This window comes from Rhinoraja longicauda, chromosome 29 (assembly GCF_053455715.1).
Source record: "Rhinoraja longicauda isolate Sanriku21f chromosome 29, sRhiLon1.1, whole genome shotgun sequence".
NCBI classification, from domain to species: Eukaryota; Metazoa; Chordata; class Chondrichthyes; order Rajiformes; family Arhynchobatidae; genus Rhinoraja; species Rhinoraja longicauda.
This window is the reverse complement of record NC_135981.1, coordinates 12,291,847-12,314,564: the sequence shown is the minus strand read 5'-3', so window position 1 is coordinate 12,314,564 and position 22,718 is coordinate 12,291,847. Positions and strand designations below refer to the sequence as shown.

The 22,718-nt window shown below is 45.8% G+C and overlaps 1 protein-coding gene across 3 annotated transcripts; it reads right to left on the bottom strand.

Moving 5' to 3' along the window:
* Positions 1-2,626: 2,626 nt before the first annotated feature.
* On the bottom strand, positions 2,627-22,714 carry LOC144607581 (proline-rich protein 29-like). 3 transcript variants are annotated; one of them, XM_078424495.1, is made up of 6 exons: positions 22,573-22,714; positions 11,963-12,053; positions 10,280-10,398; positions 8,057-8,271; positions 4,317-4,382; positions 2,627-2,787 (listed from the first exon to the last, which is right to left on the bottom strand). In XM_078424495.1, the coding sequence occupies exons 1-6, from the start codon at positions 22,651-22,653 to the stop codon at positions 2,769-2,771; spliced, it is 591 nt and encodes a 196-aa protein (XP_078280621.1). In that variant the 5' UTR covers positions 22,654-22,714; the 3' UTR covers positions 2,627-2,768. The 3 variants fall into 3 exon arrangements, with proteins under 3 accessions (XP_078280621.1, XP_078280620.1, XP_078280623.1); XM_078424494.1 differs by having other exon boundaries at positions 4,317-4,387; positions 22,573-22,713; XM_078424497.1 differs by lacking the exon at positions 4,317-4,382 and having other exon boundaries at positions 22,573-22,713.
* Between the last annotated feature and the right edge of the window lie 4 nt (positions 22,715-22,718).

Below are 22,718 nucleotides of genomic sequence, written 5' to 3'. Positions count from 1 at the left end.
AAAAAATCATTTTGAGAATCCTCCACCACCAACCACCCACATATGTTTCTATGTCTCTCAGACGTCTCCAACCTCCAGACTAATATACACCGACCAGCCAAAACATTACGACCACTGACAGGTGAAGTGAATAACATTGGTTATCTTGTTACAATGGCACCTATCAAGGGGTGGGCTATATTAGGCAGCAAGTGAACAGTCAGTTCTTGAAGTTGATGTGTTGGATGCACGAGAAATAGGCAGACCTGAGCGACTTTGACAAGGTCAAAGGGCAAATTGTTATGGCCAGACGACTGGGTCAGAGCATCTCTGAAAAGGCAAGGCTTGTGGGGTGCTCCAGTGGTGAGTACCAACCGACAGTGGTCCGAGGAGAGACTAACCACAAACCAGCGACAGGGTGTTGGGCGCCCAAGGCTCATCGATGCGCGAGGGCAACAAAGGCTATCCCGTCTGGTCCTAACCGACTGTGAGAAGACAACAAGCTGGTGGAGGGAGTGTGATGCTCTGGGCAATGTTCTGCTGGGAAACCCTAAGTCCCTGGGATGGCGGGACTTTCATATGAAGAAAGACTGGATAGACTAGGCTTGTACTCGCTGGAATTTAGTAGACTGAGGGGGGATCTTATAGAAACATATAAAATTCTTAAGGGGTTGGAGAGGGTAGATGCGGGAAGATTGTTCCCGATGTTGGGGGAGTCCAGAACCAGGGGTCACAGCTTAAGGATAAGGGGGAAGTCTTTTAGGACCGAGATGAGAAAACATTTCTTCACACAGAGAGTGGTGAGTCTGTGGAATTCTCTGCCTCAGAAGGTAGTTGAGGCCAGTTCATTGGCTATATTTAAGAGGGAGTTAGATGTGGCCCTTGTGGCTAAAGGGATCAGGAGGCATGGAGAGAAGGCAGGTACAGGTTACTGAGCTGGATGATCAGCCATGATCATATTGAATGGCGGTGCAGGCTCGAAGGGCCGAATGGCCTACTCCTGCACCTATTTTCTATGTTTCTATGTCCGGCCATTCATGTGGATGTCAATTTGACACGTGTCACCTACCTAAACATCGTTGCAGACCAGGTACACCCCTTCATGGTAATGGTATTCCCTGATGGCAGTGGCTTCTTTCAGCAGGATAATGGGTCCTGCCACACTGCACTCTCTCCCCACTCCATCCCCCTCAACCCCCCTTATCCTCTCTCTTCTTCCCCCCCCCTCCCTCCCTCCCTCCCTCCCTCCCTTTCCCCTCCCTCCCTAAGAGATAGATTTAAACTTTAAAATGTGAATAACTTAAAAAATATAACACCGATTTCTAGGAGTACACTACTAGATACTTGGCGGCATGGTAGCGCAGCGGTAGAGTTGCTGCTTTACAGCGAATGCAGCGCCGGAGACTCGGGTTCGATCCTGACTACGGGTGCTGCACTGTAAGGAGTTTGTACGTTCTCCCCGTGACCTGCGTGGGTTTTCTCCGAGATCTTCGGTTTCCTCCCACACTCCAAAGACGTACAGGTATGTAGGTTAATTGGCTGGGTAAATGTAAAAATTGTCCCTAGTGGATGTAGGATAGTGTTAATGTACGGGGATCGTTGGGAGGCACGGACTTGGAGGGCCGAAAAGGCCTGTTTCCGGCTGTATATGATATGATAGATGTAGTGGTGTGGAGCACACCACTAGATGCTGTGCAAGCTCACCCCTGTCCTCAGTGCTACAGCTGGACATGGTCTGGCCCCTTAGCCTTTGCTACATCCAGCGCTCTCAGCTGCTTCTTGACATAACGTGGAATAAATTAAATTGGCTAGAGATTGTGAGGAAGTGGAGATGGACCACCGGGCACCTCTGGCTGAACGTGGCAATGAATGGTTCAACCTTGTCTTCAACGCTCTCAGGCCGACTCCTGCCTACGTTGAGGGTAACAATTTCCTTGGAGGTTCATCCTCTTGTCAGTTGTTTAATTGTCCTTCATTAATTTCTAGATGTGGTAGGACGGCATGCAACCAAACCCCCACTCAGACACCCCCGCCCCTTCCCCTCACACTCTGGCCCCTCCCCTCAGACACCCCCGCCCCTTCCCCTCACACTCTGGCCCCTCCCCTCAGACACCCCCGCCCCTTCCCCTCACACTCTGGCCCCTCCCCTCAGCTGACCCCCTCCCCCTCACACTCTGGCCCCTCCCCTCAGCTGCCCCCCCTTCTCATTCTAACTGAATCCCTTCCCCTTTACTCCCTAGTGCATTCGAACTTCCCCAAGCACTCCGCGCCCTCTCTTCTACCACTCATTAGAACCCGTCCCCTCTTACCCACACCAACCTCTCCCCTCTTCCACCTACTCCACCCACTCTCACCCCTCCGCTCACTCCAATTGTACCCCCTCACCCACTGCCTCCATCCTTCAGCCTGCCTACTACAACCCCTCCTCTCTCCCAACCATTCCAAAAGGCTGCTGTACAAAAGACAGGACTCTTTCTAAGGAGAGGGATAGGTAGAAACATTTACTATTACCAAAGCCCTGTATTTTATTTTGGATTGCTAGCACTCTTAGATTTCTTTTCTATCCAAAGGCAAGAGTAAATTGAATGGGAGAGCATTGAGCAGATGGCTGGGGACTAATAAACAACAGCAAAGGTCTTGAGCCAAGTTCATGTTTATTGTGGCATTAAAGGAGAATCACTGCTTCAGAAGGCAGCTGCCAGGCACTTGGGACGTGTTGGTTATTGAGCCAGATGTGTGTTTCGCGATTGGATCCTCTTGGAGGGGGAGGAGCCCGTCATATCTGACCATCAGCCAAATCGTAATACTCTGCAGAGGAAAGACCAGGTCTCAGTTAATTTAAAAGCAAGAAACATCTGGAAACTTCCTGGATTGCAACACTGTTGCACGGTGGCGCAGCGGTAGAGTTGCTGCCTTACAGCACCAGAGACGCGGATTCAATACTGACTACGGAAATCGTACGTCTTCCCCATGACCGCGTGGGTTTTCTCCGGATGCTCCAGGTTCCTTCCACACTCCAAAGACGTACAGGTTTGTACGTAAATTTGCCCTTGGTAAATTGTAAATTGTAAAGTGTGTAGGATAGTATTAGTGTAGGGGATCGCTGGTCGGCGCACTTTAACATCTAGCAGTGTGCCACTAAACTAAACTAACTAAGGGGTCGACAAACTGGCAGGAAGGAGCATTCAGAGTGTGAAGGGTGCCATGTCTACATGGCCTGTTACTCTTTAAACTGGAAAAGCTTGGATATACCTGACAATCACCCCGCCTTTCCCTGCAGATATACAATTAATGCGTTTACATAATGCCTTTAATATGAAGCAATTTCAATTTGAGCTTTTGCAGACAAATATTGCCAAAGCTAAATTTTGACAGATTGACCAAAATGCTCAGTGTTGGAGTGAACTTCCAAAAGTGAAAGGGAAATGAGGTGAATATGGCCTCTAACTCAAAAGGATGGTGGAAATCAGGAATGGTCTCCCCTCAAAGTTGTGATATTTGGAAGATCAATGAAATTTGTGTTCTCTATTGCCTGTGAATAAGGCAACTCAATCGGATGGAGCTTCTAATCAAACATCTCTATTCATGCAGGTAACACCCAGCTAGCTGACAGCAAAGGCAGATACAACAATGTATCACAAATCATACCATAAGTACATACTGCTCTGTACTTTTTAGAAAGAAAACGTAACAAAACCATAACTGTTATCATTCACTTCTATTAAATTTGTCTATTGTTTTCATGCAATGGGAAATTATACCGATCTACTCATTGTCCGGTCCTCAATTCTAGATTTAGGAAGGAACAGCAGATGCTGGTTTAAACTGTAGATAGACACAAAAAGCTGGAGTAACTCAGTGGTATGAATATTGATTTCTCCAGCTTCAAGTAACCCTTGCATCCCCTCTCTCTCTGTTCATCCCCCACCCAAGTTGTTGTACTAGGTTCAAAGTCATCTTGTTGAGACTCATTGTCTGTAACTCAATTTCACCTAGCCCACAGCTAACAATGGGCTCTTTCCTTTGCGATCATTAGTTTTGAATATATTTCATTCATTTGTTCTATATCTATCTATCTCACCCTCTACAGTATATCTCTAGTTTCCCTTTCCCCTGACTCAGTCTGAAGATGGGTCTCGACCCGAAACGTCACCGATTCCTTTTCTCCAGAGATGCTGTCTGACCCACTGAGTTACTCAACTCTAGGTTCTTGTGAAGGTGCAGCTCCAGTTAAAGCTTGGACCACTTCCTGTGCTGCCTTTGCACATAGATCCAGGAAGTGCACGGGGGGAACCAGTGTGTGAGACACCAAGGAGACCAATGTAATTGCTGCTTACCTGAGGCCGGGAGGACGTCTGCTCCCACTGTCCCTGTGGCGCTGGGCGGTGGAGGTGGGGGGACTGCTTTACTAGGACACAACAATCCAACAACTCTGGTTAAACACAAACCTCTTTGAACAAATAAACCATCCGATCTGAATGTTTGTTTTTTTTTAGATTTAGATTTAGAGATACAGCGCGGAAACAGGCCCTTCGGCCCACCGAGTCCGTGCCGCCCAGCGATCCCCACACATTAACACTATCCTGCACACACTAGGGACAATTTTTACATTTTCCCCAGTCAATTAACCTACATACCTGTAACGTCTTTGGAGTGTGAGAGGAAACCGAAGATCTCGGAGAAAACCTACGCAGGTCACGGGGAGAACGTACAAACTCCGTACAGACGGCGCCCGTAGTCAGGATCGAACCTGAGTCTCAGGCGCTGCATTCGCTGTAAGGCAGCAACTCTGCCGCTGCGCCACCGTGCCACCCTTTTTAAAAATCCTGGTATTTCCTTCCACCTGTCCTTCAAGGCCTGATATTGAAGTGTAACTTCCATTATTTACCCATTAGATTTAGATGGGTTAATTGCAGGTTTGCTGGATATGATACCCAGCAGATCAGCTCTTGGGATCAACTACGTTTAACCCAGAGTCTCCATTCATTTATGAAAATTACTAGGTATCTGAGGGCATTGTAGAGTCAACGTGGCAGAGAAAGAGGCTATTCTACCCATTGTCCATGCCCAATCTCTTTAGAACAATACCATTTGACCTAACCTGACCTGCGTTGACCTGTTTTGACCTAACCTGACACTCCGACCTGTGCGAGATATCCACTTATGAGGTGTTTGCGCAGTAAATAACCAGAACCAGAACCTCAATCCTGATGCAAACCAAGTCAATTACTTCAGGATAGCTCCTACCCTCAAGTCCTGATACAAATTATTTTGCCATCATTGATTGTTTCCAATGGCACCAGCCATGTGGACAGTAAACCCAAGCTTCTAATCACCCACTGCCTTAGAAGTTCTTCCTCATATTCCCCCAATTTTTGCTAAATAGTTTGCATTTGTTCCCCCTTGCCTTCGGAAAATAACATTTTATTTACTTTGCAATATTCCCCTTAAACCTGTGTAGGAAAGAACTGCAGATGCTGGTTTAAATCGAAGGTAGACACAAAATGCTGGAGTAACTAATCGGGACAGGCAGCATCTCTGGAGAGAAGGAATGGGTGACGTTTCAGGTCGAGGCCCTTCTTCAGACTGCCTTCAGTCTGCCTGGGCTAGTGGAATCAAGGGATATGGGGAGAAGGCAGGCACAGGTTACTGATTATAGATGATCAGCCATGATCACAATGAATGGCGATGCTGGCTCGAAGGGCCGAATGGTCTCCTCTTGCACCTATTTTCTCTGTTTCTATGTTTCTATGACATCAGTCTGAAGAAGGGTCTCGACCCGAAACGTCACCCATTCCTTGCCTCCAGAGATGCTGCCTGTCCCACTGAGTTACTCCATCATTTTGTGTCTACCTTCCCATTAAACCTACTTTAGCTGTAAATCAGCATGGGATGGTTGGGGCTGTACCCTTTAGAGCAAAGTACCATGTCCCTGGAATGATTCTGGCAAACCTCTGCACTTTATCAAGAGTCCCCTCAAACTTCCTAGAGTAGAATGACCATAACTGGACATTGCAACCTAACAAGAGTGTTATAAACATTCAACTTCCCTTCTTTTATGTTCAAAACCTCTTCATATGAAGATGAAGATTCTATTTGTTTCACTTAACTGCTCTCTCATTGTATCCTGACACCTCCAGAGATTAATGCATGCTCCCTCTGTCCAATACATACTTCAGAACTATGGCAAAAAGTCTCCCAACGAATTCTCTCTTGAACTTAGATATACCCTCTTGAACTTCAACAGAGATACAGTAGAGAACACATTGACTGGATGCATCATGGCTGGTTTGGCATCTCAAACGCCCAGGAATGAAGATGATTGCAAAATGTGATGTACACTGTCCAGTCCATCACGGTTACTGACCTCTCCATCATCGAAGGAATCTACAGGAGTTTCTGCCTCAAGAACGCAGCCAGCATCATCAGAGACTCAAACCACACAGGCCACACTCTCATTTCACTCCTGCCGTTGGGAAGATGGTTTAGCAGCCTGAAAACTGCAATGTCCAGGTTCAAGAGCAGCTTCTTCCCAACATCCATCAGGTTATTAAACACGAGAACATCCAAATAATCTCCGAACAACATAGACATGCAGGCATTGTTTTGTCTTTGCACTGGTATTGTTTTTTTTTTTAATATACTGAATTTATTTTATGTTAATTATGGTGTTTGCGGACTACTATATTCACAAATCTGTTGTGCTGCTACAAGTAAGAATTTCATTGTTGTTTCGGGACTTATGGCAATAAAACTCTCTTGAGATTGTCCAAATTGCCTGGCCCATCCTAAACTGTAGGTGGGCCAAGTCCTAATCAGCTCACCTACATTTTCATCCAAATCGTTTATGTATATCTAGAGGTCCCAGCATTGAAGCTTGTGGAACACCACTGGTCACAGTCTTCCAGTTAAAATAGCTCCTTCCACCACTACCCTCTCTTTTTTATCAATCTAGTTTTGAATCCAATCTATCGTGGATCCCATTTGCATGAATCTTCCGGATCAGCCTACCATAATCTATTTGTCGAAACCGTGACCAAATTCCAAGCATACAACATCCAGAGCGTGGACCAGGTGGGCCAAAGGGCTTGTTTCCACGCTGTATCTCTAAAACTAAAGGGATAAAGGGATAATGTAGGAAAATGGAGCTGATGTAGAAGATTAGCCAAGATCTTCTTGAACATTGGAGCAGGTTCAACAGGTCACTGCAATGATTCCTGCCCCTAATTCTTCTGTTCTTCAGACCTCAGCCCAGACTTTGTCACTTCTGCCACCCCAAGCCTGGTCACACAGGTGCCCTGAGCTTGTCAGCTTTAGAGCAGTGTGTGGTAGAGGCAAGGCAGGCCAGGAAAGGGAAGTGCAGCTGAAGGGGACATTGTGAAGTTTTCAGTTGTTCATTTGTTTTGTGATGCTTTTGATTTTATCAATCGATATTGTGCTGAAGATTAATTTATTTGGCATGTTTGCAGAGGACATTGAAGTTGTGCCGATGTTGGTCAATGCAGGAACAGTGTTATCTGATTGGATTGGGTAACATGCAAAACAAAGGTTTTCTCTGTACCTTGGTATTTGTAACAATAGTACACCTTTGGACTTCAGAGACAGGGCATGGAAACAGGCCCTTTGACCAACTGAGTCTGCCCTGACCAGTAATCATCCAGTACACTAACTCTGTCCTACTAGGGACAATTTTTTTTTTTTACTGAAGCCAATTAACCTACAAATGTGCACTACTGACAAATTCCTACTGAAACCAATAATCCCAAATCCGAGATTAATCCAAATCCCAAATCCTTGGGGAACCCCAAACCTCCTGATCTGGGATACATTATAATCTCTGGTTCCTGCTGGTGATGACATGAGCTAGTGAGAAGGCTGTGTAAACCCTTCATAAGTCCTAGGAGCACAATTAGGCCATTCGGCCCATCAAGTCTACTCCGCCAAACCAATCATGGCTGATCTATCTTTCCCTCTCAACCCCGTTCTCCTGCCTTCGCCCCATAACCCCTGACACCCTTATTAATCTAGATTCTGTCAATCTCTGCCTTAAATCTCCTTCCTCGATCAGAACGCTTACAACTCTCTCCGGGGATTTGGACGTCCATCTCGACTGATGTGTCGCACTGTTGGCTGCAGGTTCTCTTGTTGTAGTCGCATCGGGTGGTACAGTTGAGGTGGGGGCTGGGGTGGCAGTGTCGGCCATGTGGGATACGAAGGGTAGGGCCAGGGCTCGTAATGGTGGTGGTAAACTGTGTCTGGTTCACTCTCTTCCATCCTGATTGATATTGCATTCTAAACACAATAAACAAACACACATAATATTCTCAAATCTGACATCTTTCTGCACAAAACGTAAACCAGAATCTGCAGTTCCTGCTGCAAGATTCACATAAGAATCTTCTCACAAAAGGGATTGATAGGGAAACAAGATAAACATCTAAAGACGCCTAAAGAGTGCTGGAGTAATTCAAAGGGTCAGGCAGCATCTCAGAACAATATAGATAGGCAACATTTCGGATTAGGATACTTCTTCAGACTGATTCTAAAGGAACCCGACCTGAAACTTTGCTTATCCATGTTCTCCTTAGATGCTGCAGCAACTCAGCTTGTCAGGCAGCATCTATAGAAAATAGAATGGAGCATTCTGTCTCCACCTATATCCTTCCTTTGTCCCACCCCCGACATCAGTCTGAAGAAGGGTCTCGACCCGAAACGTCACCCATTCCTTCTCTCCCGAGATGCTGCCTGACCTGCTGAGTTACTCCAGCATTTTGTGAATAAACCGATTTGTACCAGCATCTGCAGTTATTTTCTTATATATCTATGGAAAACGTGGATAGGCGACGTTTCAAGTCGGGACCTTTTGGGATCAGTCTGAAGAAGTGTCTTGACCTGAAATGTCACCTATCTATGTTCTTCTGAGATGCTGCCTGACCCACTGAGTTCCTCCAACACTCTGTGTCTTCACATGTACATGTTGTCTCCCTATCAATCCCATTTGTGCGAAGATTCAATCGGATTTTTTTGAACAGCCTCCTCTACATTGGAGAAAGCAAATGCAGATTGGGTGGCTGCTTTGCCAAGAGTCTGCAATCAGTCCTCAGCTGTGACCCTGAGCCTCCAAATGCCTGCTTGCTTTACAAAAGGACACAAAGTGCTGGAGTAACTCAGCGGGTCAGGCAGCATCCCTGGAGAATATGGATAGGTAACATTTCGGGTCGAGAATTTCTTCAGACCCAAAACGTTATCCATCAATGTTCTCCAGCACTTTGTGTCCTTTTGTGTATTAATCAGCATCTGCAGTTCTTTGTATCTACATTTTGCCTGCTTTTCTAGTTCCCCATTCCCATTCCCACTCTTCACCTTTCTGTCTGTGGCCTCCTGCACCATTCAAATGGGACCCAATGCAATCTTAACTTCTTCCATTCCGATCAATATTGTATTCTAACCCCCATCTTCAGTATGGGCACATTGTGTTGAGTTCTCTGACTTTAGGTCACTCTTCTTTCCATCTGTGTCAGGAACAGCCATTTCTGCCTGTCATCATTTTGCCTCAGTTTTCTCTTTCTATTAGTATGGTCTGGATACATTCCATCACCCTGCTATCAATAACAAATTTAGCGCAGTGTTTTGACCCAAAACATCGACAATTCCCTTCAACTACCACAGATGCTGCTCGACCCATTGTATTTTGCTCAAGATCCCAACATCTGTAGTTCCTTGTGTCTCCACAATCAGATACACGTCTTGTTAAGACACAAGAGGCTGGAGGAATTCAAAGTGCTGGAGAAACCGAGTAGGTCAAGCAGCAACTGTGGAGGAAATGGACAGGTAACGCTCCAGGTCTGGCCAGTTTTTCAGACTGAGTATCTGGCAGTGAACGCTTCATTAAATGATACTTCCAAGGCAATGCAAAGACTAACCTCAGGGCAACACTGAGGGAGCACCCCAACTGTTCCCTGCTGCCTGGCACGGTGGGATAACCGGGCTGTCACCTTAATCCAAGTTTTGAAATGCTATTTGTGGGATGATTATTGATCGAGTCCCTGAGAGTTCACCTGCTGCTCAGTGAAGCTAAGACACAGAACCCCTGCAAATGCAGCCAGGGCCTGAAGTTCAGCAGCTTATTCAAGTGATGACACTTCCAACAGTGTGGCATTCTGCCAATGCATCAGAGAGTGCTGAATGAGTGGGACTCCACACGGTGATGTCCAGTGACTGGCCGGGGTGGCAACATTAATGGGTTACAGGAATGTTGGTGTTGGCGGGGAGGGCAGGTTGAAAGCCAGTGACGTCTGACCTGTTTGGCAGGCTGTGGCTGCGTGTTGTACCCAAAGCTGGAGAGTGCTGCCATGGTGATATTGTTCATGATCACTTGGTGCATCTGCGCATTTTGTATCATCATCAGCTCCACCAGTTCTGGGGAAAGAAATGCATCTAGGGTCAGGATCACAGGCGCCCTCTCGACAACAGATCAGACGTATTAGTAAACAAGAGCAGAATACTTGTGCTCGGTCTGCCTAGGCCTGTTGGATCTCCTGGTTGCAAACTATTTCAACATCCCTTCCCATCCTGATGTTTCTGTCCTTGGCCGCCTCCATTGCCAGAGTCCAACTGGGATAGCTTACAGCCCAATGGTGTGAACATTGAATTCTCTAATTCTAAGTAATATCCCTCCTTATAACCTCGATATGTTTCAGGACATCACTGTTCCCTTCCTTGAACTATTTAGTTTCCATCACATTCTCTGTGGTAAATACAGACGAAAGGTATTGATTGAGAAGCTCATCCACCTCTCATGGCTCCACACAAGGATGAACATCCTGTCTCGAGGGGTTCCTTAGTTACCCTTTGCTTTTAATATGGTTATAGGATCTTAGAATTCTCCTTTACTTTATCTGCTAAGGAAATGGATAGTTTAGTTTATCATCATCATCATCATCATCATATATATACAGCCGGAAACAGGCCTTTTCGGCCCACCAAGTCCGTGCCGCCCAGCGATCCCCGCACATTAACACTATCCTACACCCACTAGGGACAATTTTTACATTTACCCAGCCAATTACCTCTTATGTTTAGTTTAGTTTACTATTGTCACATGTACCAAGGTACATGAAAAGCCTTTGTTTGGTGCAATCCAGTCAAAGAAAAGACTATGCACGATTACAATAAAGTTGCCCACAATGTACAGATGAAAGATACGATATTTAGTGCATGATAAAGTCCAATTAAGGAGAGTTCAAAGTACATTACTTGGAATTAGGTACAATAACAACTTTTAAAAGACATTTGAACAGGTGCATGGGTACGGAAGGTGTTGGGAGGTACTGGCTAAATGAGGTCAGGTGGGACTAGCGTTGATGAGCATCTTGGACAAGTTGGGCCAAAGGACCTGTTTCCATGCTGTTGCACTCCCGCTAATAATCACTCGACAGGCAGCAGCCGTGGAGAGGGAACTGCCATTCTCATTTCCACTCAATGATCGTTCATCGGAGCTGGTTGCGATCAGGTTCTGACTCGGGTTCTCAGAGCGTTTTACTCTCTCCACAGAAGCTGCCTGACCAGCTGAGTGTTTCCATCTCTCTGTCTTTAATCCCAAGGACAGGGTGGGATGTGGGAAATGAGCCAGTGACTGCTCTGTCCTGCTGCTCCTGCTAATCTGAGCTTGTCTGTGTCAGTTCAACCTGTGGCTCAGGTCCAAAGATCAGCAAGCTTCCTGGCAAACAGAAGCGGAAAACATTGCTTCCAGCTGTGGTTGTGAGCCTGAGGGAACATCTGGCTCCTACATTCATTGAACAAGGTCAAGATTTAAAGGCATAGCCTACTATCTGACCAACATTGCCTTTGTCACAAAGGTACATCAGTCGTTGCTTCCAGTAATCCCTTGTATTGCATGTGGGCCCACAGTGCCAGCTCCCATCCCCACGAGGCACATCAGGTGCTGAGGGTTGTTCCTGCTGGAGACGTCACGCTGGCTTACCTTCCTTCATGTTTCCATTCCTGACAGGTGGAATCTGAGGAGGCTGTGGTCCAGGGAATTGCTGGATTATGGTCGTTGGCTGCTGAGGAACCTGCAGGAAAGGAGACAGACTGGAATCACACGGATGGGGGACTAGTCAACGAGAGCAGGGGGGTAGTGAGCCCTCAGTACCAAGGGGTGTTCCTAAGCAGGAGATAGACACAAAGTGCTGGAGTAACCTTTCTGACGTAGGGATCACAAGTATGCAGTTACTATAAGCATTTAGAAAAGAAAATTAGAAGGCATATGTTTAAGGGGGAAGGGGCAGAGTTCAGAGATGAGAGGGGCAATTATTTTACAAGGTTGTGATTGTTGCCTGGAATGTGCTGCCAGAGGTGGTGGTAGTGGTGGAGTTAGATACGAGAGTGGCGTAAAAGAGGCTTTTAGAGAGGCAATAGATTTCTAGATATTAAAGGAATTGAGGGATATTTGTGCAGGATAGTGGGTGCTGTAAGCGATCAGCTGTGATCCTGTGAATAACAGGGCATGTATGAGGGGCTGAATGGCCTCCTTCTGCTTTTACTACTTGTGTTATAAGATGGTCATTAAAGTCACTCCCAGCCCATTGACTGGCACTGGGTTCAAAGGCATACAGCCTGATGTTTACATTGTGAGAACAGGCCTAGAGATTAGTCATCAACAGCCTGACGTGGCCATTCACATGGAGTCACACCTTCGGACAATATGGTATATTCCAGATACATCCTGTCCCAACAGCAGGTCAGGAGGAGCAGTTGTGTACAGAGAGAGAGAGAGAGAAGGAGCTATTGGAGTCCTCTGCAGGGACACCAGAGCCCATAAACCCTTATGGCATCAGGTCAAATATTGGAAAGGAAACCTCCTCGTCCAATCCTGGGCCAAAGAGCTTAATTCCAGTGATGAGGAGATAGGAACTGCCCTTGAGAGCGGGGTATCATTTGACTGAGTGTGGCATCAAGAAAATGCAGTCAATGGGCATCAAAGGGAAGTCGCCTCGCACTGGTGTCTCGCACTGAGGTTTTAGTTGCAAGGTGGCGATCATCTCAGCCCTAGGACGAGTGTGGCTCAGGGTGGTGTCATTGGTACAACCATCTACAACTGCCTCGTCAATGGCCTTCCTGCTATCATAAGGTCAGAAGGGGGAATGTTAGTTCGTATGTGCACATGTTCAATTCTATTTGAAACTTCTCAACAAGTGAAAAACGTGCCACAAAAGCACTAGGAATTGACCATTCCCAGCAAAATAAGAGTCTAACCCTTCATTTGTTGACTTTCAATGGTGTTATTGTTGTAGATTCACCCATTATCCACATGCCTGGGGATCACCATTAATCAGAGACTCAAATGTACACATATTTCTCAGACTTCTTCAGTCTGAAAAGAGGTCTCGACCCGAAACATCGCCTATCCATGTTCTCCCGAAATGCTGCTTGACCTGCTGAGTTAATCCAGCACTTTGTGCCCTTTTGCATATTAACCAACATCTGCAGTTCTTTGCTTCTATACATATAAATACCATGGCCGCAACAGCAGAGGCTGGGTACCCTGTACTGAGTGACTCACCTTCTAACACTCCAAGGAGTTTCCACCATCTGCAAGGCAGATCAGGAGCCTGATGCAACGCTCTTGAGATGAGTGCAACTCCACCAACTCTCCAGGTGTTCAACACCATCCAGGACAAAGCATCCCACTTGATTAGCACCTTGTCGTCCATCCTACACGTGCATTCCCTCGTCACCAGCACACAGTGGCTGCACGTGTACCATCCACAAGACGTGCTCACCCAAACTACACTCCCAAACCTGCCAGCTCTCACACCAAGGAAGACAAGGGGCGTGGATGCACAGGAACCTCACCAGCTACAAGTCTCCTTCCAAATCGCACACTGTATTGACTTGGAAACATACCACCAGTCATTCATCATTGTGGGGTATAAATCCTAGGGATCCCAGATGGGGACAAGAAATGTTGGCTTGGCAGCCAACCCCACATCCTGTGGAATGAGAACCAGAAAGGGACACAAATATGACAGGAAGGAGCTGTGGACATTTCTGACACCAGACCGAAACATACTTCCACTGGGGAAAAAAAAATCGGATTATTTTTAAGTGCCTTGTGAAGTAAGTTTCTCGTGACAAAATTCAAGAAAAATTTCATCAATTTCCTCCAGAACCTGAGGATTCACCTTCTTCCCTCACCACTGTATTTCATCAGTGTCTCTGGAAGACATGTATACATTTTAAATTTGCTGACACTAGGATGGAGACTGTGTGCAATTAGAAAGTTGCAAAAAAATAGGAGAACTTTCAATAATTTAAATTATTTCTGCCACTGCTACTCTATTTAATTGCTTCAAACTCTAAGATATGAATCTTTGCATCATCATTCTTTCAGAATTGTAATTTGGCAATGCTACCCTCATTAATAATTGCTGCCATTGGAGATTATATAAAACAATTGTTTTATATTTCATCCGTGTTCATTTACACCACACCCTTCTCCCAGCACGAGCCCGCCACCCCCTCAAGTGCAGGAAGGAGGATGCAGCAAATCTTTACGAATTCTCACCATACAGCTAGATTCATACTCCTGGAACAAATAATCTTAAAAGAAAAGAAAATCAGTTGTTAAACAGCAGTTTGTTTACAGTCGGAGGGTCCTGGACACGGTGGTGGAGCACATTTTGCAGGAGTCACCTTGTTTGTGTGTAGGAGCAGCATGGACCGCACCCCTCTGTCCCTGTAGTGCCACTGCCCATGGCCCTGGCAGAAGGTATCTGGGCTGTGTGGAGGTGGGGGATGTGCAGAGGGAGGGGGTCACTCTAAGGACATGTGCAAGGCCTGGGATGCTTTTCTAAATGCTTACAGTAACTGCGTACATGTGATCCCTACGTCAGAAAACAGCCTGGCCACGCTCTCATTTGACTGCAACCATCGGGATGAAGGTACAGGACCTTGAGAATCGTGATCTCTAGATTCAAGAACAGCTTCATCACAACAACCATCAGGCTGCATGCTCCTACCACAACCCTGGCTCTACTATGGACTTGTTGCACTAAATGCTCTGGTTTTGCACTATTATTGGCTGGCTGGCTGATAATTCATTTTTGTATTATTAATTATTGTACATTTACTTGTGTTATTGCGTTATTACGTAAATCTGCAGCATGTCAAAATGTCATTGTTCCATGTACACGTGACAATTAAGTTTGACACCAACAAATTTCATGTTCCCCACAATCTCTTTGCATCCTTGTCAGATTTCTCACCCGCACCCATCTTTGCATCAGCAGCAAGTCTAGATAGATTTCACTTGACCTCTCTTTAGATCATTGAAATAGGTTGTAATCAGCTGGGCCCCTGAGATACAGCCCTACTCCTGACTTCAGAACCCCAAAATCAGTCATTCACACACCATGTATAGTGGCCATTAACCAATTCTCAATTTCCACCCGCGCACTCCTTAAAATTCCAAATGCTCTCTTATCAATTGCCTTCAGAACATAATAAGCTGGTTCTGTTTTATCTGGTAAACTAGATCTCAAAAAAATTGGTAGAATTGTTAAACATAATTTTCTTTCATAAATCTCTGTTGACTTTGACCAATTCTATTATTTTCTATTTACCCTGGCCCACTTGCTCAATAATAAAATCGCACTATTTTTCTCCCAAAGATTGACTGCAATTTATTGGATTTCAGTCACATTAATTTCTCTGGTCCTAGTTTGTTTGCCCTTGTTATTTCTCTCAACTCGTTATTCTCTTTGAACCCAGTGTTCTCTCTGACGTCTGGGAAAGTTTGGTCTACTCTGTGAAGCGATTTACTTCTGTGCGATGGAATTTGTCCAGCAAAACAAATGAACTTTTGATAATCCTTTCCTTTATGAACAGCAATAGAAGCTTTTTCAGTCTATTTTTATTTCTCAGGCAAAATTTGTCTTGTTTGCCACTTCTCATTTCCTTTTCAATTTCTTGCTTCGCCTATGCTAAATTCTGAAATGCCCCAGTCTGCAGTTTTGCTGCCATTTTATCGCAACATTTCAAACCTTTCCCTTTTGATTTAACACTGCCTCTATGTTCTTTCATTAGCCAAGGCCAGAAAAAAAAAAAAAATCCTGCTGAGTTTTTGTTCCTTAACAAGTTACAAAGGCACAGACCCAGATAGTTCCCGATCTATAAACATTCAAGTCAAGTCAAGTCAAATTTATTTGTCAAATACACATACACGATGTGCAGTGAAATGAAAGTGGCAATGCCTGCGGGTTGTGCACAAAAAGAATTACAGTTACAGCATATAAATAAGTTAATAAGTTACTATTAGTGTCGACAAAAATTTAGTCTCTGGGGTTATAAAAGTTGACAGTCCTGATGGCCTGTGGGAAGAAGTTCCGTCTCATCCTCTCCGTTTTCACAGCGTGACAGCGGAGGCGTTTGCCTGATCGTAGCATCTGGAACAGTCCGTTACTGGGGTGGCAGGGGTCCCTCATGATCTTGCTTGCTCTGGATCTGCACCTCCTGATGTATAGGTCCTGCAGGGGGACGAGTGTAGTTCCCATGGTGCGTTCTGCCGAACGCACTACTCTCTGCAGGGCTATCCTGTCCTGGGCAGAGCTGTTCCCAAACCAGACTGTAATGTTGCCGGACAGGATGCTCTCTACAGCCCCAGAGTAGAAGCAATGAAGGATCCTCAGAGACACTCTGAATTTCCTCAGTTGTCTAAGGTGGTAAAGGCGCTGCTTAGCCTTACCCACCAGTGCGGCAATGTGCGTTGCCCATGTCAGATCCCTGAGGAGGGAAAGATGGATTCGAGTGATGCTGACAAACTTTGCACCACACGCGGAGAACTTTTATTCTGTTTTGTAAACCAAGAGGAAGAATAAGTGAAGCAGGAAAAATCGAGGAGACAAAAAAACTTAACAGCATGAATGTTCTGTTTTGCTGTAAAGCCGTGTCCTCCTAAGTGTGAGCTGGGAGCAGTGTCCTGAGTGTGCCGATCGACCCGCAGCTATCATTGTCAGCGCTACGTGTTGCTCAAGGAGTCGGGATGGGAAATCATTGACGGTTTACAACGCGTAATGGTAAGCACCAGAAAGCTCTGTGGGTGGGAGCCGGTCTGGTAAATAACACTCGGACAAGGGGAGATTTACACAACCCAAGACTGTAACAGGATGAAAATCAAAAGTCGCAGCTGCTGGAAAGGTAAAAACAGAAAATGATGGAAGAACTCAGGCAGCATCTGTGGAAAGAGAGAGAGAGAGAGAGAGGGAGACAGAGGTAGACACAAAATGCTGGAGTAACTCAGCGAGACAGGCAGCATCTGTGGAGAGAAGCAATGCGTGATGTTTTGGGTGGAGACCCTTCTTCAGACTGATGTCAGGGGAGTGGGCGGGACAGAGATAGAATGCAGTCCGAGACAGTAAGACTGGTGGGAGAACGGGGAAGGGGGAGGGGATGGAGAGAGAGGGAAAGCAAGGGCTATTTGAAGTTAGAGAAGTCAATGTTCATACTGCTGGGGTGTAAGCTACCCAAGCGAAATATGAGGTGCTGCTCCTCCAATTTGCATTGGGTCTCACTCTGACAATCGAGGAAGCCTAGGACAGAAAGGTCATTTTGAGAATGTGAGGGGGAGTTAAAATGCTCAGTATCTGTGGAAAGAGAGAGAGAGTGAGAGACAGAGGTAGACACAAAATGCTGGAGTAACTCAGCGCGACAGGCAGTATCTCTGGAGAGAAGGAATGGGTGACGTTTCGGGTCCAGACCTTCTTCAGACTGAGAGTGAGAGGAGAAGGAAACTAGAAAAATGGAAGGGAAAGGTGTGAAAACGACAGATCAAAGCAGACGATGCTCAATTAAATTTAGAATGGTTCATTGTTGGCTGAGGGAAAGGTGTAGAGCTGGAGACAGCAGCGAGAAAGGAGAGGGTGTTGCAGAACTCGTCGGAGAGAGGAGGACAACTTCTTCAAAGCAGGCATACCTTGAGGAGATTTTGCAGTGGAGCAGATGAAAAGTGTAGGAACTGCAGATACTGGTGTACACCGAAGATAGACACAAAATGCTTGAGTATCTCACCGGGACAGGCAGTATCTATGGAGAGATGGGATCCTGTAGGATGGGAATGTTGCATCCCAAGCCCTGGATCACAGTATTGCTGGGCACGAACATTCCCAGAGCAGAGGGTCACAACAGCATGGCCAGGTGTTGCAACATTCTCAGGCCCATGGACACCAGGATAGAGGGCCCCACCGATCCCAGGGATTAAAGTTTTTTTTTAGTTTTTAAAGATACATCGTGGCAAAAGGCTCTTTGACCCACCGAGCCCATGCTGACCATCGATCATCCGTTCACACTAGTTCTAAGTTGTCTCACTTTCGCATCCCTACACAGGTCAAGTTAATGTGGCCAAAGAACCTACAATCCCTCACGGCTTTTGGGATGTGCGAAGAAACCAGAGCAGTCACATGGTCAGAAGGAGAATCTGCAAACTCGACACAGACAGCACCCGAGGTCAGGATCGAACCAGGGTCTCTCAATATTCTCAGACAAACGGTTGCATGTCATTCCCTGTCCCAGCAATCCTGAATTCCCAGCGCAGCTTTCCATTGTTCCTGGGCTCAAGATTACAGCATTGCCAACTCAGGCTTACATCATTCCCAGACCCATTGTTACATTATTCCCAGGTGCAAGCTTGTACCATTCCAGGGCCCCAGTTTACACTGTTCCTGGCCCCCCAGGGTTACATCACTCCCAGGCCAAAGATTGAGGACATTTGACATATCTCCAATCTCTACAGATGCAGCACAGAAAGCATCCTATCAGGATATATTCACAGCTTGGGTTGGCAACTGCTCTGCCCAAGACCGCACCAGAGTTGTGGATGTAGCCCAAGCCATCACTGCAGCATTCCCAGCCAAGAGCTACATCAATCCCAGGCCCAAGGTTCCAGCATTCCCAGGCCAAAGCAATGTAATTCCCAGCCCAGTTACAATGTTCCTGGGCTCAGAGTTACAACATTCCCAGCACAGTTACAACATTCCCAGCACAGTTACATCATTCCCAGGCCCTGGGTTATATTATCCCCGGCTGAGAATTATACAATTACTGGCGCAACGTTAAGTCAAGTCAAGGTTTCAGATAGCCCTTGCTTTCCCTCTCTATCCCCTCCCCCTTCCAAGTTCTCCCACGAGTCTTACTGTCTCCGATTACATTCTATCTTTGTCTCGCCCCCTTCCCTGACATCAGTCTGAAGAAGGGTCTTGATCTGAAATGTCACCCATTCCTTCTCTCCAGAGATGCTGCCTGACCCGCTGAGTTACTCCAGCATTTGTGTCTACCTTTAAGTCAAGTTGTTTATTATTAAATGCACAAGTGCAGTGAGGTACGGGTACCATGAACATCTCACTTGCAACAGCATCACAGGCACATGTATTCAGACAACACAAAAATATAAATTACTTACTGAGACAGTGAAAAGGAAATGATGTGCTAAAGCAAAAACACAATTAGAAACAAGGCCCTGGTACTACAAGAGGTGGCCCGTGGTGTACCGTTACTGATTAGGGTTGCATAGCTTGATTCAAGAACCAGTTGGTTGTAGAAGGTTGCAGACATTCATGAATGCGATGGTGTGAGACTTCAGACTTCGTACCTCCTGCCCAAAAGTAACAGCGAGAGGCGGACGTGGCCCGGTTCGTGGGGATCTTTAATGATAGATGTTGCTTTCTTGAGCCAGTGCCTCATCTGGATGCTTCTGATGACGGGTAGGCTGAGACCACCACTCTCTGCAGCCTTTCATATTCCTGTACATTGGAATTGCCACACTAGGACATAATGCGTGCAGTCAGGATACCTTCCACAGAGCATCTGAAGACGTTTGTTGGAGTACTAGGTGCTCCAACTGCTTTAGATATTTCCTAGGTCCAGGTGTACATCAGTCCCTATCCCAGGGTGATACAAGTACTGGGCCCAAAGTTACATCATTCTCAGACCCCAGTACACATCGTTCTCAGGCCCAAGGTTACATTATTCACTGAAGTTTAGAAGGATGAGAGGGGATCTTATAGAGATGTATAAAATTATAAAAGGAGTGGACAAGCTAGATGCAGGAAAAATGTTTCCAATGTTGGGGGAGTCCAGAACCAGGGGCCACAGTCTAAGAATATAGGGGAGGCCATTTAAAACTGAGGTGAGAAGAAACTTTTTCACCCAGGGAGTTGTGAATTTGTGGAATTCTCTGCCACAGAAGGCAGTGGAGGCCAATTCACTGGATGAATTTAAAAGAGAGTTAGATAGAGCTCTCGGGGCTAATGTAATCAAGGGGTATGGGGAGAAGGCAGGCACAGGTTACTGATTGTGGATGATCAGCCATGATCACAATGAATGGCGGTGCTGGCTCGGAGGGCCAAATGGCCTCCTCCTGCACCTATTTTCTATGTTTCTATGTAATATTTCCAGGCCCAGGGTCACATTATTTTGGAGCCCAAGATCACATCTCCCACGCCCAAGGTTACAACATTCCCAGGCCTAGCATCTCAGTATCCCAGGCCTAGGGTGGGATTCCATTGCCAGGGGGATAGTATAATGATGGGAAGATGTCAGCTCCCAACCCATCTCTCCCCACAGCTCAATACACTGACTGACGACTGCTTTAAACATGGGATTTGCCCAGCTGGAGCATTGCATGGACTCACGACCATCTCTGGGGCCGTGCCCCATTGCCAAATAGTGTGAGAAATGGGAAAGAAAACCCATGTTTATTTGCTAATACCGCTAACTAAAGTAAGATATTTAAACAATAGTGCCTTAATGGAATAATGTTGTTTATATTGCAGGATGTCTCAAGAGCCTGTCCCACTTTAGGCGATTTTTTAGGCGACTGCCGGCGACTGTCAAAGTCGTAGCAGATCGCCAACATTTTCTTTTACCCGCCGACAATGACCACATAAATGCCGAGTCAGGTCGAGATTACACCGTCTTCGGAAACATCGCAAAATTCCCACACTGTCAATGCTTCTCTGGCATCCTCATTTTCGCTGAAATTACTGACAAGTCGGTAAGTACTTGAGAGTTTTGAAATATAACATCTTGCCCGGGTTACTTGAAAACCAAGCTTCACGGTAACAAGACATAAATTGGATTGACTTCCAGTTTACTAATAACAGTATTAAGAAATTTAATTTTAAAAGTGGTTAAATGGATTTTTGTGCGGAGTGTGGACATTCTTTGAAAATGTACGGGAGATGCATATCTGGGTTGGGAGCCTACTTTAAATGTAATCGCTGATGACCATAAACATCGCGAAAATTCCCACCCTTACCTGACCGTCAAACTGTCACCTCCAATCTACCTGACGGTAAATAAATTGGTTAAACACAAGTATTTTATGGTATCTTCAAATGACTTTACTTAATTTAATATAATGTGCTTCTAAATGCATCTAAGAGAACCTATCAACCCTGGGGACAGCATGCGACAGCGCCCGCAATAAGCAACGATACCTGGCGACAAGCCAGCTGTCGCCAAGAAATTTCATACCGGTTGATTTCTCAACGACGCGCCGAGTTCCACTACGATTCTTTGAAGACTCCTCACGATCATGCCCGCGACACCCCGGCGAACTGTCTAGTCGCTGGCAGTCGCCTTAAAATCGCCTAAGTGGGACAGGCCCTTTACTGCTCTTTGCATCTAATAGAGTTTAGTTGTATTGTCATCATTTATACCATGGACAGTGCACACAGCAATCGTCCGCAAACAACCCAACAGTCATGGTCAAATAATGTCTGTCCATACCACTGAAGAAGAAACAGAGAAGGCCTTGATATCTGGAGGAAATTCTCTCATGTACTTTATCATAGTTCTTTTGATTTGTTTACCTCCATCAAAAGAAGTGACCAGGCTTCAGTGTAATGACTGTCCAGTACACCTTTGCAATGCACTGTCTGTCTCCTCTCCCTGACCCATCTCTGCCCCCCCCCTCTCTTCCTTCCATAGAGCCTCAGACTGCACTGGAGGGTCAGTCTAGGTTTTGAACATAAGTCCCTGAATTGGGGCCTGAACCCACAGGCTTGTTTACAATGGCTGTGGAAAATACTGTCTCTGAGGCACTGGTGATTTAATTTAATATTGCAAAATATTATACATCTTAGAGGTGTATAGATCTCATCAAGGGGTATTTTGATCATGGAGGTGTGTAAAATCATGAGGAGAGTAAATAGGGTGAAGCAAGGCAGGGGAATCACAAAGAAGAGGGTGTAGGTTTAAGGTGAGAGGGGCAACTTTTTGGGTATATGGAACAAGGTGCCAGCTGAAGTATAAAAGATACATGGATAGCAAAGTTTTATAGGGATATGGGGAAGCCACAGGTAAAGGAGATTTGCTTGGATGGGGCATCTCAGTTGACATGGATGAGTTGGGCTAATAACCTAGTTTCCGTGCTGTATGACTCTGTTACCAACCAGCATTGAATGAACTCAAACATTTCAGTGATACCTCATACACATGGGGGGAAGTAGAATTCTTTACCCTTAAGTTTTGTTCCCATATAGCCAGGACTCAAATGTTATTCTGCCTGCAGCTCAGGCCCACACTATCCCTTACCTGCTGTTGAATTATCTGCACTCTTTGAGGCTCTTGTTCCCATGCCGGAGGGGAATAGACATCATTCTCAGCAAAATACATTCTCCTCACACACAGACTCTGCACTAGGAAATGCTACTGTGTATATCCAAGTAAACAGCATGAGG

Excerpts from the sequence above, each read along its gene's own strand:
- LOC144607581 (XM_078424494.1), bottom strand. The coding sequence starts at position 22,653 with ATGTATTTTGCTGAGAATGATGTCTATTCCCCTCCGGCATGGGAACAA. Across the intron at positions 12,054-22,572 it reads TGCAGATAATTCAACAGCAG|GTTCCTCAGCAGCCAACGAC; the intron begins GTAAGGGATAGT and ends CCTTTCCTGCAG. Across the intron at positions 8,272-10,279 it reads AGCCACAGCCTGCCAAACAG|AATGCAATATCAATCAGGAT; the intron begins GTCAGACGTCAC and ends TATTGTGTTTAG.